Source organism: Scardinius erythrophthalmus (assembly GCF_964197995.2).
Source record: "Scardinius erythrophthalmus genome assembly, chromosome: 25".
Taxonomy (NCBI): domain Eukaryota; kingdom Metazoa; phylum Chordata; class Actinopteri; order Cypriniformes; family Leuciscidae; genus Scardinius; species Scardinius erythrophthalmus.
This window is the reverse complement of record NC_138245.1, coordinates 31458776-31476087: the sequence shown is the minus strand read 5'-3', so window position 1 is coordinate 31476087 and position 17312 is coordinate 31458776. Positions and strand designations below refer to the sequence as shown.

At 37.9% G+C, this 17312-nt stretch overlaps 2 protein-coding genes across 3 annotated transcripts in view; one reads left to right on the top strand and one right to left on the bottom strand.

Moving 5' to 3' along the window:
* Window positions 1-40: 40 nt before the first annotated feature.
* rfc4 (replication factor C (activator 1) 4) lies at window positions 41-11094 on the bottom strand. The gene is made up of 10 exons (XM_081357053.1): window positions 10234-11094; window positions 9995-10073; window positions 7288-7367; window positions 7094-7213; window positions 5797-5940; window positions 5597-5717; window positions 3897-4022; window positions 3746-3826; window positions 3042-3155; window positions 41-259 (listed from the first exon to the last, which is right to left on the bottom strand). Exons 1-10 carry the CDS (start codon window positions 10350-10352, stop codon window positions 164-166), a joined length of 1080 nt encoding a protein of 359 aa, XP_081213179.1. The 5' UTR covers window positions 10353-11094; the 3' UTR covers window positions 41-163.
* A 281-nt stretch (window positions 11095-11375) lies between these two features.
* The window catches only part of sos1 (son of sevenless homolog 1), a 59120-nt gene continuing 53183 nt past the window's right edge, over window positions 11376-17312 (top strand). For both annotated transcript variants that reach the window (XM_081357277.1, XM_081357276.1), the window contains exon 1: window positions 11376-12044. In XM_081357277.1, the coding sequence (XP_081213403.1) occupies window positions 11958-12044 (87 nt within the window). In that variant the 5' untranslated portion in view covers window positions 11376-11957. The remainder of the gene's footprint in view (window positions 12045-17312) is intronic.

The window sequence follows — 17312 nt, the reverse complement described above, 5'->3', positions numbered from 1 at the left end:
TAAATATTTAAATAAAAATAAAAAACACCCCACAACATATATAGGAAAGAAATGTTTTAATTACATATTTCAAATGTACAAAAAGTTGAAAAAAGCAATCTAGGCAGCCATGTGTGAAGCTGATTGGTCAGCTGAAGTGTAACGGAGCTGCTGATTGGTCGGCTCAGGTGTTCTGTGCGGCCTGTTGCATGATGACCGAGCCGAGACTCAATAACTGCAGATACTCGTCGGCGCCGTCGGCCAGACACTTATCCACCTCCTGAAAGACGGATCAGAACATGTGATTTCAACAAAACAAACATTTCAATGGAAGCTTGTTTCCGCCACAGAATCAAAAATAGTAATTGAGACTTTTTCCTCTCACAATTCTGACTTGTTATATGTGTGATACAAAGTCCCAATTGCGAGTAATAAAGTCAGAATCACGTCTTTAGATTTAAAGCCAGTCTTTTTTTCCTTAGAATTTGACTTTTTAATCTTGCAATTCTGACTTTATATCTCGCAATTCTGACTTTATATCTCGCAATTCTGACTTTATATCTCGCAATTCTGACTTTATATCACGCAATTCTGACTTTATATCACACAATTCTGACTTTATATCACACAATTCTGACTTTATATCACACAATTCTGACTTTATATCTCGCAATTCTGACTTTATATCTCGCAATTCTGGCTTTATATCTCGCAATTCTGACTTTATATCTCGCAATTCTGACTTTATATCTCGCAATTCTGACTTTATGGGCCCTATCTTGCACCCAGCGCAATTGACTTTGTACACCGACGCATGTATCATTCCTATTTTGCACCCGCGCAAAGCGCGCTTTTCCCTCCACAGAAGCACGTCGGTTAACTAAGAAATACACTTGCGCTCCCCGGGGCGGTTCAGCGCAAAGAGGAGGCGTGTTCCAGCGCAAACGTTCCCTCTGGCTATTTTGCAGGTTTAGAAAACAATTGCGCTACTAACCAGGAAAAATTTGTTTAAAGTCAGTGGCGCGTTGCGCATGTTATTCATATGCTATTTTAAGGGCGCATGCTTGGCCATAATCAATGTAGCGTGTGCACAACGCGAATGCACTTTGATTCTCTCATCTACACATAAGCAGCAGTTTTCATTTTTGCAAATCATACATTATTACGATAGATAGATAGATAGATAGATAGATAGATAGATAGATAGATAGATAGATAGATAGATAGATAGATAGATAGATAGATAGTTTATTATAAAAGCATACATCTAGCTTACACATTTACCCAAATTATCATACGCCTTTTTAACCGAAGTTAATTTGGGTGTGTTTCTCCATCCCCAACGTCCCTGACGAGAACGCCGGTCTCCTTGGCTGTGAACCGCTCCTGGCGCGCGCCAGGCAAATCCGCCGTTACAATAGGAATCCGCTTTAGAACAAACGCGTCTGCTCTTAAAGGGAATGTGAGATGATGCTCTGATTGGTTTATTTCACGTTACGCCCAAACCACACCTATGAATAATGAAGCTACTTCAGACCAACCCATTTTAGATTTGCGCCTGGCGCAAGAGTCATTTATCCCGCCGGGAAAATAGCAACAGCGCCAAGACCCGCCCACAAAGTTACTTGCGCTTTGCGCTTTGACACTTGCGTTTCAGATCGTTAAAATAGGGCCCTATATCTTGCAATTCTGACTTTATATCTCAATTCTGACTTTATTTCTCACAATTCTGACTTTATATCTCGCAATTCTGACTTTATATCTTGCAATTCTGACTTTATATCTCGCAATTCTGACTTTATATCATGCAATTCTGACTTTATATCTCGCAATTCTGACTTTATATCACACAATTCTGACTTTATATCACACAATTCTGACTTTATATCTCAATTCTGACTTTATTTCTCACAATTCTGACTTTATATCTCGCAATTCTGACTTTATATCTTGCAATTCTGACTTTATATCTCAATTCTGACTTTATTTCTCACAATTCTGACTTTATATCATGCAATTCTGACTTTATATCTCGCAATTCTGACTTTATATCACACAATTCTGACTTTATATCACACAATTCTGACTTTATATCACACAATTCTGACTTTATATCACACAATTCTGACTTTATATCACACAATTCTGACTTTATATCACACAATTCTGACTTTATATCTCGCAATTCTGACTTTATATCTCGCAATTCTGGCTTTATATCTCGCAATTCTGACTTTATATCTCGCAATTCTGACTTTATATCTCGCAATTCTGACTTTATATCTTGCAATTCTGACTTTATATCACGCAATTCTGACTTTTTATCTCGCAATTCTGACTTTATATCTCGCAATTCTGACTTTATATCGCAATTCTGACTTTATTTCTCACCATTCTGACTTTATATCACACAATTCTGACATTATATCTCGCAATTCTGACTTTATATCACGCAATTCTGACTTTATATCTCGCAATTCTGACTTTATTTCTCACCATTCTGACTTTATAACTCGCAATTCTGACTTTTTAATCTCGCAATTCTGACTTTGTAATCTCGCAATTCTGACTTTTTAATCTCGCAATTCTGACTTTTTAATCTCACAATTCTGACTTTTTAATCTCACAATTCTGACTTTTTAATCTCGCAATTCTGACTTTATATCACACAATTCTGACTTTATATCACACAATTCTGACTTTATATCTCGCAATTCTGACTTTATATCACGCAATTCTGACTTTATATCTCGCAATTCTGACTTTATTTCTCACCATTCTGACTTTATAACTCGCAATTCTGACTTTTTAATCTCGCAATTCTGACTTTGTAATCTCGCAATTCTGACTTTTTAATCTCACAATTCTGACTTTTTAATCTCGCAATTCTGACTTTGTTTCTCGGAATTCTGACTATTTCTCAGAATTGTGAGATATAAATTCGCAGTTATCTTTTAAAATGTTTTATTCTGTGGCGGAAACGAGCTTCCATACATTTCCACTGAACAGAACAAGAAAACGTTCAACTCTCTCATTTCAGTGTGGAGTCTCTGTTGACTTACGGCCATCTTCTCTGCAATGACAGATTTCTGTTTGTCGTTCAGCTTCTCTTCGATGATGACCTCATGTAACTGGTTGAGAACGTTGGTTGCAGCGAATCCCTGATCGATCAGATCCTGCACAAATCAAGACTTCATGAGCTTTACGGTTTAGAGACGCAGAAAAACGACGCTGAAAACATGATGTTCTTCCTCAGTAAGTAAAGGACTTTAAGCACTACTTTTTTGGTTTTCAAGGACTTCAATCAGAGATCGCATTTATCAAACAATATTTGTATCTTTTAAAGGTAAATAGATAAACAAAAATAAACCAATAAAACAAAATGATACAAATAAAGTGCAGCAGATGCAATAACTGCGTTAACTTTAACCATTGAAAGATACCATGACAAAGAAATCGCTTTCCTTACTCAAACTGATTTTTTTCTCCCATTAATATATGATTGAGCTGAAGAATGAAAGCTGTATCATATACTTCATATTTATATGAGCAATATCACGCTCATAGCCATTCAAAATGCCTCTATATCTATATCAGACGGACCGCAGCTTTAATTTAGTGTGAAAAGATTGTTTACTCGATAAAATTAAACACTAATTTCACATATATTGTTTAAGGGTTTTCCAGGACTTCAATTTCAAAGTCAAATTCAAGAACTTACAGCATTTTCACGAACCCTGTAAACAGTGTGTGTTTTCAGTCTCACCTTCACAGCGGCCTCCATCTTCTCAAAAGCGCCCTTGTAACAGATCTGGAGGAGCGTTTCAATCACTTTGGGTGGAACCACCTTGAAAAGAAAGTAGAGTTTAGGGCCGGTTTATTAAAAGTCTCGGTCTCCGTCCGGCACGTTCACTCACCCCGGCGATCTCGATGATAATTTGTTCAGTGATTTCCCGCTCAGCGTTGAGTCTCGCGGCGCTCTGGAGAAACGTGATGGCTTTCCTGAGATCTCCATCTGACACCTTCACCAGAGCATCGATTCCCTTCGACACACACACACACACACACACTAAAATATTTACTCCATAAAAGAGAGTTTGTGGTTTAAAGGGTTAATTCACCCAAAAATGAAAATGATCCCATGATTTACTCGTTCTCAAGCCATCCTAGTTGTACACGACTTTCTTCTTTCAGCCAAACACAATCGGAGTTCAATTAGATAATATCCTGGCTCTTCCCAGCTTCATATGGGAGTGAATGGAGCCTGGGATTTTGGAGCCCAAAAGTGCATCCATCCATCATAACAATAATCCATACGCCTCCAGGGGTTAATAAAGGCCTTCTGAAGCGAAGAAAAATCTCCACATTTATAACTTTATCAACTATAATCACCGGCTTCTGGTAACGGCCGTATGCGAGTCTAGTTCTGGCGGAAGAGTGACGCATGACCTCTGCGCCGACGCATGACCTCTGACCTGACACATGACCTCTGACCCGACACATGACCTCTGACCCGACACATGACCTCTGACCCGACACATGACCTCTGACCCGACACATGACCTCTGACCTGACGCATGACCTCTGACCCGACACATGACCTCTGACCTGACACATGACCTCTGACCTGACACATGACCTCTGACCCGACGCATGACGCAGGAGTAGTGTAAGCTTAACTGAGAGACGGCTCTCGCGGTCTAAACAACAAACTCAAGCTCCTCCCACATTTCTCTTTAAAAATTCTCCTTTACAGCCATATTTACAATTAAGATGCGTTTTGGTCGACAGGATCACAGGTGAATGACACTAAATAAATGTAAATGGGGTCAAAAACGTTTTGAGTTTGTCCACTTTCAACCACTTCCAGAGGAAGTCAAAAATGCTTTCGACTGGATTGCTTTCGTGTAAACGCTCATGTGGTCGAAAGCGTTCGAAAAGCCAGAAAAGACGCCAACATCACGGAAGCGTGCTAGCCAGACGGGATTTAAACACTGTCGGCTGAAGACCCAAGTTTGGTTTGAAGATTAAAAATGTACCAAGCACAATGTTCTCTCACTATTCCTGATTTCTAACACACACTCACTGCGTTCGGCTGGTCTTGCGGCGGTCAGAGCAGAAACTAAAGCTGCTGCTCTACATATGTTTTTCTGTCATCTCCCCCCTCGAAGAAATCAGGACAGAAATGTTAGAAAGTGGACAAAAGAGACGGATTGAAACACCAGGTGTAAACGGGAATGTATACTTCAGATTTCTCGCAAAATAAAGCAAGGTTCCAACATTAAAGTCCCCTGTAGTCAATAATTGCATCCCTTAAACTCATCTTTGATCACCAAAATGACATATTTAAATGTTTTTTTAATAAATGTCTTAAAATATCTTGACTGTAACTCGACACCCTTGCCTCATTTAGTATGCACGGTTCTATGAATATGCAAATGAGCCCCGCCTCCACTCACTCAGCTCAGAGATCCACTGGTTGACGATCACACGTTGAGCGTGTGAATGCAATGGCCAATCAGATGTGTTAGTCAGTAAGACGCAACCTTTACTGGTATTAGCAGCGACTAAAGAATACCGTTTCATGGGTAATAATGAACGAGACTGCTTGATTTACATCTTTGCTGTACTTGAGGTTCTCCTTCCCGCAGATCTCCAGCAGTCGCTCCTGCTGAATATCATTGGCCAGCGGTTTGAAGCGGAACTTGGAGCATCTGGAGGTCAACGGCTCGATGATCCTGCAGAAACAAGCGAGAGTTAGCGAGTTAGCAGAAGAAGCTCGCGGCGGGTTTGTGCGTTCGCGTCGTTCACACTGACCGGCTGACGTAGTTGCAGATGAGACAGAACCGCGTGGTTCGAGACTCTTTCTCCATCGTGCGTCTGAGCGCCGCCTGAGCCGCGCTGGTCATGGAATCCGCCTCGTCCAGGATTATGATCTTGAACGGCGGACAAGGTTTCCCGCTGGGATTCAGAGAGGAAAAGCTTGCGTTCAGTAACACTGGATCGGCGGTAGGGTCGGGGATCGTTCGAATTTTAACGATTCCGATTCCTATTTCGATTCTGCTTATCGATTCTTATCAATTTCCTAATTTCGATTCCAATTATGAAAAAAAAAAAAAAAAAAACATTTAGTCTTATTGCAAAACATTTAATTGTATCTGAATATCATGAACAGAAATCAACAGGATAGAGAACTCTTACTCAAGGAGCGTTAGCCTGTGGTTTAAAACCACCATAGAAAAACAACTAGCCTAACTTATATAAATGTAGAGCATTATTAAAGACAATAAACACTCAGTAATTAAAAAATAAATAATAAGTAATCACAACAAATAGATACAACTGAACACTGATATGATTTAAAAAAACAGTGTTTTAAGATTTTCAGGTGTTCATGTACAGAAACTGTAATCAAATGTACAATAACACTGAACTTTATAAATAATATATACATTAATAATATAGTTACAAAAGTTATTCAGTGAAGAACAATTGCATTTTCTCTGTCTTTGGTTGTTTGATTAGTGTTATTATAGAGGCGGCAGGAATATTAGTGTTATTATAGAGACGGCAGGAATATTAGTGTTATTATAGAGACTTCTACAGGAGTATTAGTGTTATTATAGAGCAGGAATATTAGTGTTATTATAGAGCAGGAATATTAGTGTTATTATAAAGCAGGAATATTAGTGTTATTATAGAGACTTCTACAGGAGTATTAGTGTTATTATAGAGCAGGAATATTAGTGTTATTATAGAGACTTCTACAGGAGTATTAGTGTTATTATAGAGCAGGAATATTAGTGTTATTATAGAGCAGGAATATTAGTGTTATTATAGAGCAGGAATATTAGTGTTATTATAGAGCAGGAATATTAGTGTTATTATAGAGACGGCAGGAATATTAGTGTTATTATAGAGACTTCTACAGGAGTATTAGTGTTATTATAGAGTATTAGGCTGCTGTCACTTTAAGAGCTGCACTGATCCAATATATATTGAAATGCTCACAAAGGAATCGAAATTAATTTTATAACAAGTATCCGATTCCTGACCTCAAGTATTCGATCCCCAACCCTGGGAAATCGTTGCGTTTATTCGCGGCGTTACTCACTCGGTTCGCGAGCCGGCCACCGCCAGCTGGGCGAAGTTCTTCACCTTCTCGCGCACCACCTGAATCCCTCGTTCATCCGACGCGTTGAGCTCCAGGACTCTCTGTCGGTACAGCTCCGGCCTAAAGCACAACGCGAGGATATTAGCACACGCGCGTCTCAATACGCATCAGCATCGTCATTCTGCAGATCTTACCCATAAAGCTCTCTGGCCGCCGCGAGGATGGTGGACGTCTTTCCTGTTCCAGGCGGGCCATAGAACAGCAGGTTCGGCAGCTGTGAGGACAGAGCACATCATCACTACGCCATTACAGTATCCATTCAGAATCTTATTTTGTTGCTTTTTAATTTAATTTGTTAGCTTTCCTGTAGCTCAAACGGTAGAGTGATGGCGCTTGCAACACCAAGGTCATGGGTTCGATTCCCAGGGAAAGTGAGAGAACTGATAAGAATGTATACGTGTACCTTGAAATGCAATGTAGGTCGCTTTGGATAAAATGCAATTGGAAATACTTCTAAATAAAAATTGAAAATGTTCCCTTGGCAACAAAACATGCTAGCAACATGCCAATTCATGCTAGCCAGGTAGTAAATCACACTAACATGCCAGCAACATAATAAATCATGGCAGAAACACACCAAATCATGCAAGCAACATGCTAATTCTTGCTAGCAAAATACCAATTCATGTTAGCATGTGTTAAATAATGATAACAACATTGTTAAAATATGCTAACACTGTGTTAAATTATGTTAACAATGTGCTAATGCATGTTAGCTACGTGTTAAAACATGCCAGAAACATGCTAAATCATGATAGCAGCAACATACCGATTCATACTAACAATGTGCTAAATCATGCTAACAACATTGTAAAACATGCTAGCAACGTGTTAAATCATGCTAGGACTGTGCTAAATCATGCTAGCAACATGTTCAATTTTGATAACGTTAAAACATTAAATTATGTTAGCAACATGTCAAATCACGCTAACATATTAAAACATGCTAACAAAAACGTTAAAACATGTTAGCTCTATGATGAATTATGTTAAAAACATGCTAGCACTGTTTTAAATTATGCTAGCAACATGCTAAAACACATTAATGTGTTAAATCATGCTAACAACATGCTAATTAAGCTACCATTGTTTTAATGCTAACAACATGTTAAACCAGGCTAGCAACGTGTCAAACCACACTAGCAATGTTTTTGAGTTATTTCAAACTATCAGATAACGCTTTGTCAAGCCAACATCAAAGTTTATTCACAAACTTCACTCATCTAGTTATAATTAATGTACTGTATTTTACGAGATAAAAATATTGATATTACAGTGACATTATAATGACCATAGTTCAATTAGGCCTATAATATTTTGTAGATTTCCATGGTTACAACTACAAGTAAACTTAACCATGCGTAAACAAAACAAAAAAAATCTAATAAATTCCAATTAAGGCGTATTGTATGGAAGCTCGTTTCCGACACTGAATAATAAATAAATAATAATAATTGCGACTTTTTATCTCACAATTGCGATATATCAAGTCAGAATTGTGAGAAATAAAGTCGCAATTCTGAGAAATAAAGTCGCAATTGCGTGTTATAAAGTCAGAATTGCGAGATATAAACTATTCTGAGGTAAGTATTTTTTTTCCCTTAGAATTGGACTTTATATTAGTCAGAATTGCGTGAAATAAAGTCGCAATTGCGTGTTATAAAGTCAGAATTGCGAGATATAAAGTCAGAATTCTGACTTTTTTTCTCGCAATTGCGACTTTATATCACGCAATTCTGACTTTATAACACATAATTGCGAGTTTATATCTCGCAATTCTGACATATTTTCTCAGAATTGCGAGATATAAACTCACAATTATGTGTTATAAAGTCAGAATTGCGTGATATAAAGTCGCAATTATCTTTTAAAATGTTTTTTTTTTTTTTTGTGGCGGAAACTAGCTTCCATAGTACTGAATGTTAAAATGCCTTTCAAATATAAATGTTAAGTGGGTATCATTACCCATTGTACTCTCAGTAATTGAATTATTTAAGATTTCTTTTTAATTTTAAAGTTCCGTTTAGAGGTATCGGCGATACTGGCATTGAAAGTATCGGTATCATATCGAGAAAAAAAAAAGAAAAGTGGTATCGCCCATCCCTAGTGAGTTGCGATGATTCGCTATATATAATGCTATACATAGACTGTAAAAAAATATGGACGACGCCCCTTTGCTCTCTTCCATTGGTGAGAACTGAAGCCGCCAGAGTCCCGATATGGCGCTGACATATTGGAACTTGAGTCTGCGCAGTAGCGATTTCGGGACCAGACCTGCGCAGTAGTGAGCAGGAAGTAAAGCCGCGAGATCAACGCTCCGCCCTCACTCTCGCAGAATGCACTCAGGGAGAGTGGATTCTGCACACTTTTTTAAAAATTGATTGCAGTACGACAAGAGGCTTGTTAAAATAAAGCAAATACAATCTCCTCAGTCCTCCGAAGATCCCGAAAAAAATGTCCGTTGGTGCTTCAGTGACTACTTCGCTCGGAGAACCTGTCAATCACAGCTGTCAATCATGACGTTACACCACCGCATCACGTAACTAACTAAAAACCAACTTATTTTGGAAACAGATACTAGAACTTACATCAGCGTGATAAAAACGACAGCAAATGAAAGAAACCACCTTTGGAAAAAAGATATTTGAAGTGTAATTTAATTGTTTAGTTGGTCTCGCGTCCCGTTGAATAACATGGGGAGGCGGGGCTTATGACCTATACTAGGACCAGTCACCGGGGGGCGATCGAGACGTTTTGGCTTCACTTTTCAGGGCTTGTGCGGCACGCTTGATGCTATATAAATAAACTTGACATGTGACATAAATGCTTCGCCTCACGCACATCAGCGCCCTCTAGCGATTTCTTCAGTACTGCAACCACCTCCTCCTGAAAGGCCACTTCATCCACACACTTCGGTCTGCTAAAGAGATCAAAAACATGAACAGGTGAAATCTGAGGTCAACTATGAACACATGCATAATTCAGTTTCATTTTTTAACGTTTGCTGTTATGATATATCAATAACTCTCAGTTAGATCACTTGATTACTGAGCATTTATGCAGATATGATGAAGTCTCACTATTTCTCCACCCAGGGAAGTGCTCTCTGCTTCTTCTCTCCACCTGATGAAGATGAAGATGAGGAAGGTTTCTGAGCTTTAAGACTCTGTGAGGAAGGTCCTTTCAAAAACGCCTGCATATCTCCACCTATAAACAGCACAGCAGAACACACGCGCTCCACTAGAGGAGGATAGACGCTCTCACTACAGCTGACACGACCGACGGAAGAGAATAAGCAGAATAAATCTCTTTATGGTCGAATAAATGTGAACGAAACGCTTCGGGAGTTTGTTGACACTCCGCGAACCGTCAGATTCCCGCCAGACGCGCACTGACGTCACTTGCGCGCGCCGCAGCTGCAGCTCATCGTCACGTGATCACATTCACGCTGAAGTTTTTATTTATTTTTATAATATTAATATCGTTAGTAATATTACCACACAGCCAAGAATATGTATTTAAATGGTTTCTGTAGAAAGACGTCACATGTGGTAAACATAACCATTATTGTGGGTAAATATCAAGTAAACCCTCATTCATTTGTTTAAAAAAATGACGTACATCATACATAAAATAAAAAACATGAAAAAGGCCAGAGATTAAACTAATTTAGTAATCGAAGCCACTATTGTTTTCGAAAACAAAATCAAGCATATCCAAAACAATTGTAATTTCTAAAAAAAAAAACGTAGAGCTGTAAAACTGTGAGCACGCACTTTTAGTTTTGTAATGTATATTTTTCTAAATTGTATTATACGTTCTAAATTTGAAAAATTGTCACATTATTGTGCTACTCCTATGTTGTATTTTCCTGGTGACGGAGTGATCTGCGTCTCTGCGCTCTGTTAGTTCTGTCTGCGGCCGCCCTGCGTCATTACGTCATCGCACTCTAAAAAAAAACCCAGAGATAAAGCACATTTAGTAACTAAAAATCAGTATTTTTTAAAAACAAAATCAAGCTGTATATCCAAACAATTTCTATTTCTCAAAATTTTAGAAACTTTTTGTTTTTTAATATATATTTAATATTATATATTATTATACTCGTTCAATTTGATATATCCTTATTATGTATTATTTTATTCTTATTATGTTTTGCTTTCCGGGTGACGGGAGTGATCTGCGATCTGCGTCCCGGCGCTCTGTTAGTTTCGTCTGCGTCGCCGTGCGTCATTGCGTCATCACACGCTCAGTGTTTTTGCTTCGTCTCTTTCAAACCGCGGAGAGAATCTTTCTTTTCTACCTTCAGTTTTTCCTCTCGGTTTGGACTTTTGCGCTTCATCGGATGCTCGTGTGTTCGTCGCGGCGCGTGTGGAGCGACTGACGCGGAACGCGCCGAGAGCAGAGAGTTTTTGGAGGCGTTTTATTGCGCATGTTCATGAACCGCCCGAATGAACGCGGATCAATAAAACACTGAGATCTGATCAAAACACGCGCATTAGCATCAAAAACAGCGAGTGTCCTGAAAGCAGATGCGCTCTGTGACTGGAGTCACTGATCAGACTGATCGATACCTCATCAATATCTGATCGATAACAGAGGAGCCCTGAGGAGATGCGCGCGCACTGATACACACATCTGATCGATAACACATGCCTGACGGGCTGTCTGGAGGATGAAATGGTCACATTAAGCAGGTGTGCTCTTCTTCCTCCTCCTCCTCCTCCTCTGGCTGGATGCTTTGAGCCGGTGTGTGAGATCAGGTGGATGTGACACACACACACACACACACACACGCACAGTCATGCAGGCTGCGCCCTTCCAGTATGATTTCTACAGTGAGGAGAACGCGCCCAAATGGAGAGGACTGTTGGTGCCGTCACTCAACAAGGTGAGACAGCTGTCAGTCACACTTCACACATGACCGATGCTCTTATCCAAAGGGACAAGAGCTACATTGTATCAGATCACGTGTTCCTGGGAATCGAACCCATGACCTTGTCGTTGCCAGTGCTTTGATCTTTACTGTTTGAGTTTATCATCGGCCGATACTGATAACACACTCTTATCTGCGTGCCGATATAATGCGTGGAAGACACATAAGAGATGAACATGCTTCGGGAAATCTTTATTATGACTGACAACTTCGAAATTATGACTTCTATGTCATATTTATCAGATGAAACATCAATATTGTGACCTAAAGAGTCGAAATACATATAAAGATGTGTTAGTCAAAATTATGACATAAGTCATATTTGAAAGATGAAATGTCAATATTATGACCTAAAGAGTAGCAATAATCACACAAAAAGACATGATTATGATGCAGTTAGTCAAAATTATGACGTACTATGTCATATTTACAAGATGAAACGTCAATATTATGACCTAAAGAGTCGAAATTAATGACATAAGAACATGATTATGATGCGATAGTCAAAATTATGACATATTCAGTCAGATTATAAAGATGAAACGGCAGTATTATAACCTAAAGAGTTGCAATAATTACATAAAAAGACATGATTATGATGCTATAGTCAAAATTTTGACACATTAAGTCATATTTTAAAGATGAAACGGCAATATTTCGGCCTAAAGAGTAGCAATAATTACATGAAAAGACATGGTTTTAATGCGATGGTCAAAATTATGACATACCACATCATATTTATGAGGTGAAAAGTCGACTTTTTAAGTTCTACTTTTCATTTTATAAAAATTTATTTTTGTAAGTCCTAATTCTCATATAGTGTCATAATTTTAAAAATGTTCATATAGTTCTGACTATATAATATGTTGTAATTTCTACTTTTAAGTCATAATTTCTTTTCATCTCATGACTTAATGTCATTATTTAAACTTTTTGTCATAATTATGACTTGGTACTGTAAAATCATAATTTTGACACTTAATCTCATAATTCTGACTTGTGTCATAAATGAGTTGACGATACGAGCGATTTTATATAGTGCTTTACATGAGAAGACTATGTAGGTAGATTAGGTTAGACATGCTTATTATTTATTATATACATTACTTTATAGAAATCTGTACAATAATATAGTTAAATTTAGTGATGATAAACAATCAAGCAGCCAAGATTTGCTATATAACATATATATATATCTTGAGTACTGTATGTGAAGAAAGTTGGATATACTTGCATATCAACTTTATATATATATCATTGTGCGATAATATAAATATTATTTTCGACGATATAAACACTTTTTTCTTCATTGATTGTGTATATCATGAGCGATCTGGATGTGTGCAGATAAACTTGGACGTACTTATAGTTGTAGGTTGTTGGAGTTATTAATTTGATATGTGGTGATATTGAGAATTATGAGGTTTTGTTTGATTTATAACAAGCCTAATTATTATTTGGTGATGTGTGCCACGACTGAATACACAGTATTTACTGAAAATGTGTTATCGGTGGATAATAAATCAACATACTCTCAGATATGAATATGAAGAGAGTTTGATTGAGCTGCAGGTGTTCAGGAGAAACACACACGAGAGCTGAGATCTGTGATCGGCCAATCAGAATGCAGCGTCTCGGCTGTGTGCGGATCCAAAATGGCGTCCTGCTGGCTGCAGTTTCAGCGTCTGTGGAGGACGAGACGACACACACACACACACACACTGTTGTGCTTGGCAGCTTTCTTGCTGCTTTCTGTGAGTTTGAATCCATAGCAACAGCAAAGCTCCAGATCTCGCTGGCCTGTCCTCCGTCTGTTCACTCTCAGTCGCTCCTCTGCTGTCTATAGCGGGCCCTGCGGAGCCGAAGAACACTGACATCCAGTGCATCACATTTAGGCCATACAAAGTCTTCAATGCCATAAGAAAAGTCTTACATTATAATTTGAAGAGTCATAAATTTGGGAATCGTGAAAACAGTGTTGTCTATCTATCTATCTATCTATCGTAGTTCTGTGTGTCTGTCTCCATCTTCATGGTGGTGTCCTGATGGCGTGAGCTGGAGTTTGTTTCAGTCGATTCTAAACCTCAGACCGGCAGAGACTCAGAGACTCGATCGCAGCTGATCAGAGCCAGACGGGCTTCAGGAGCTTCCCTTTCTCTGACGGTCTTTTATAAGCGCTGCCGGACTCAGTGTCAGAGCTTTGGTTTCTTCACGATGAGCACTACAGTGATTGACTTAAATGGCACTAGTGATGATGATGTAGATTGTTATACAGGTTCCTGTGAGACTGTATGGGTGTGTGTGTATATTTTCCCATGTCGCAGCACAGATGCTTTAAAGAGGACATATGCTCTTTACAAAGTCTTGATGTTGTTTTCAGGCTCTGCTAGAACTTGAATGTTGATAATTTTCCTCATATTCTCCATTGTTGCGGCTCCTCTCTTCCCAGTCTGTCAGTAACGCTCTGTTTACTTCCTGTCTCTATGAAGCCCCTCCTTCTGAAAAGCACACTGTGCTCTGATTGGTCGGCTGGAGCAGTGTGTTGTGATTGGTCGAGCGCTTCGAGTGTGTTTGGGAAATGTCCCGCCCCTTTCCATAACCGCCAGTTTAACACACTACTAACTAACTCACCCAGGCCCCGCCCCTTTATTCTGCGCATTAATTATTATAATGAGGAATATTGAGACGTGTTCCCGGGAGAAACTCAAGATACAATGGAGGCGTTTCAGGAGTTCAGGAACACTGACACTGATATAGAGAAGAACTGGAGCTTCTTCATGATCGAACAGCAACACTACACACTAAAGAGAGATGATGAACATGAGGAAAAGCACATTAGGACTGTTTTAAGTGGCTGCATGAATTGTAAATGAGAACAGGCTGACTGTGTGTTGCTGTTTTCACAGACTGTTCACACACACACACACACACACACACACACACACACACACACACTGTCAGCGTACTGTACTGTGCATTCCCACTAAATACCAGCACGCCATAGTGCCGCCACAGGAATGCTGGGAATGAAGCGTCAGGCATGTGATCCAGGTCTGAAATGCATGGGAACAGAAAGCAAAAGGAAAACGTCGACGCTGAGCTCTCTCTCTGTCGACATGTCTGCGCTTTCCTTGATCAGATTGTTTGTTGTCTTGCGTCTTCACTGGTAGATCTAGTTGTGGCTCGTGAACTAAGGCTAATAGCAAGTCTCTACAGGTGCAGATCAGCTCTGGATCGACCAATCAGAAGACAGAACCGGCGCCGTGCGCACTTTATAATAGGCTTTGATTTCATGTGGATTTGTTCAAAAATATATAAAATAATCAGTCAGTTATCAGTCAAACCCATTTGAGCTAAAATATTTACTTAAATCCCTCTCAGATTTAAAATGTCATATTTTAGTGATTTAAAAACACATCCACATGTTCACAGTTCTCTGATGTTGGCTAATGCTAGTCAACAATAATATATGTTATCTTTTTTTTAGTAAGTGCTTTATTTTGATGAATTTTATTTTAAAATAATTCACTTATTTATTACTAAATTGACTTTTAGTAAGTGTTTTTATTTTAGATTTAAATTTTTACATTTTAACATTTGTTAAACAAATGTTTAACATTTTAAAGTTTTTTCAGTTTTAGTAAGTTTTTTTTTAATGTTCCTATTTTAAAATAATGTAGTTAAATCTTAAATTTGTATGATTTAATTACCTTAACTGTTTTATTTTTAACTCTTTTAATAAGTGGTATTTATAAAAAAAATTGTTTTTGACTTTAATTATTTAATTAGTACCTTTTATTTTAAGTTCTATTTTAAATGTATGTATATTTTAATTTGAATTAAATTATTAGAAGTTTTTTTTATTTACTTTTACTTAAAAAATATTTTATTTTGTATTTTAAAAATACTTAATTTAATTTTAATAAGTGTTTTATTTTTAAGTGGTACTTAAAATATATTTTACTTTTTTTAATGATTTAATTAGAAAGTTTGATTTTTAGTTCTCTTTTAAATGCATGTATATTTGAATTTAATTATTTGTAAGATTTATTTAAAAATTATTTAATTATTTTAATTTAAATACTTAATTTAATTTGACATTTTTATGTGTTATATTTTAGTATTTTTTTTGTTTGTTCTTATTTTAAAATGATGTATTTATATACATTTGTATAATTTAATTATAAGTAAGGTTTATTTAGATTAATTTTATTTATAAAGTATTTGATTATTTTAATTTTAAATATTTGATCAAACAACTTTTAATGATTGTTTTATTTTAAAATGATTTATTTTAATTTAATATTTTTATGATACACTTAATTGTTAGTTTTTGCTCAGTTTGATCTTGATGAGTCAGAGTCGTGTTATTGGTTGTTCTTGCCCTAGTAACCCGGCCGTGTGTGTGTACTCGCGTCTGACGTCGTCACTGCAGCGCCTGGATTCTGTACTGTGGTACAGCAGGGTAAAGTGTGTGTGTGTGTGTGTGTGTGTGTGTGTGTGTGTGAACGCAGGCCTGTACTAGCTGTGGTTTCTCAGAGTAAAATTCCTCTCATAACTGTGGAGAAGTCGAGCGTTTTGTGTCGCTACTGAACATGCGATGGCATCATGAGCGCTGCTGATTCTGCATTTCTATGATCTACTGTGTGACAGATGCTTGAAGAGGCTTGTTGTGGTTTTTGATTGACAGCTGTCCATCACTGCTGTGGTTTAGTTAGCTTCGGTAGTTTATGTTGAGGATTTCCCTGAATGTCACACAGAAGCCCATTTACACACTGAGACTTGACATGAGGAACTGAGTGTGTGTGTGTGTGTGTGTGTGTGTGTGTGTGTGTGTGTGTGTGTGTGTGTGTGTGTGTGTCTGTGTGTGTGTGTGTGTGTGTGTGTGTGTGTGTGTGTGTGTGTCGTGAACGATGTCTCAACAGGAAGATGTCCTCAGGCAAGCTTCTCTAGAATACCCACAATCCCTCACATGCTGTATGTCTCTGGCTGTATTAGGCTGCGCTTTTAAAAATACCTCACTGTGGGAGCTGACGAATCTCTCGCACACACACACATTTTGGTGGGAGGGAGAATAAAGACACTCGTTATTTTAGTATCAGACTATTATAGTTTTTTTATGAATATTTTTTTATTTGATAGTTTTAGTAATTTTGGTGTCATTTTTGTATTAGTTATTGTTTGTTTTGTTAGATTTAATATTGTCAGTATAAGTTTTTTTCA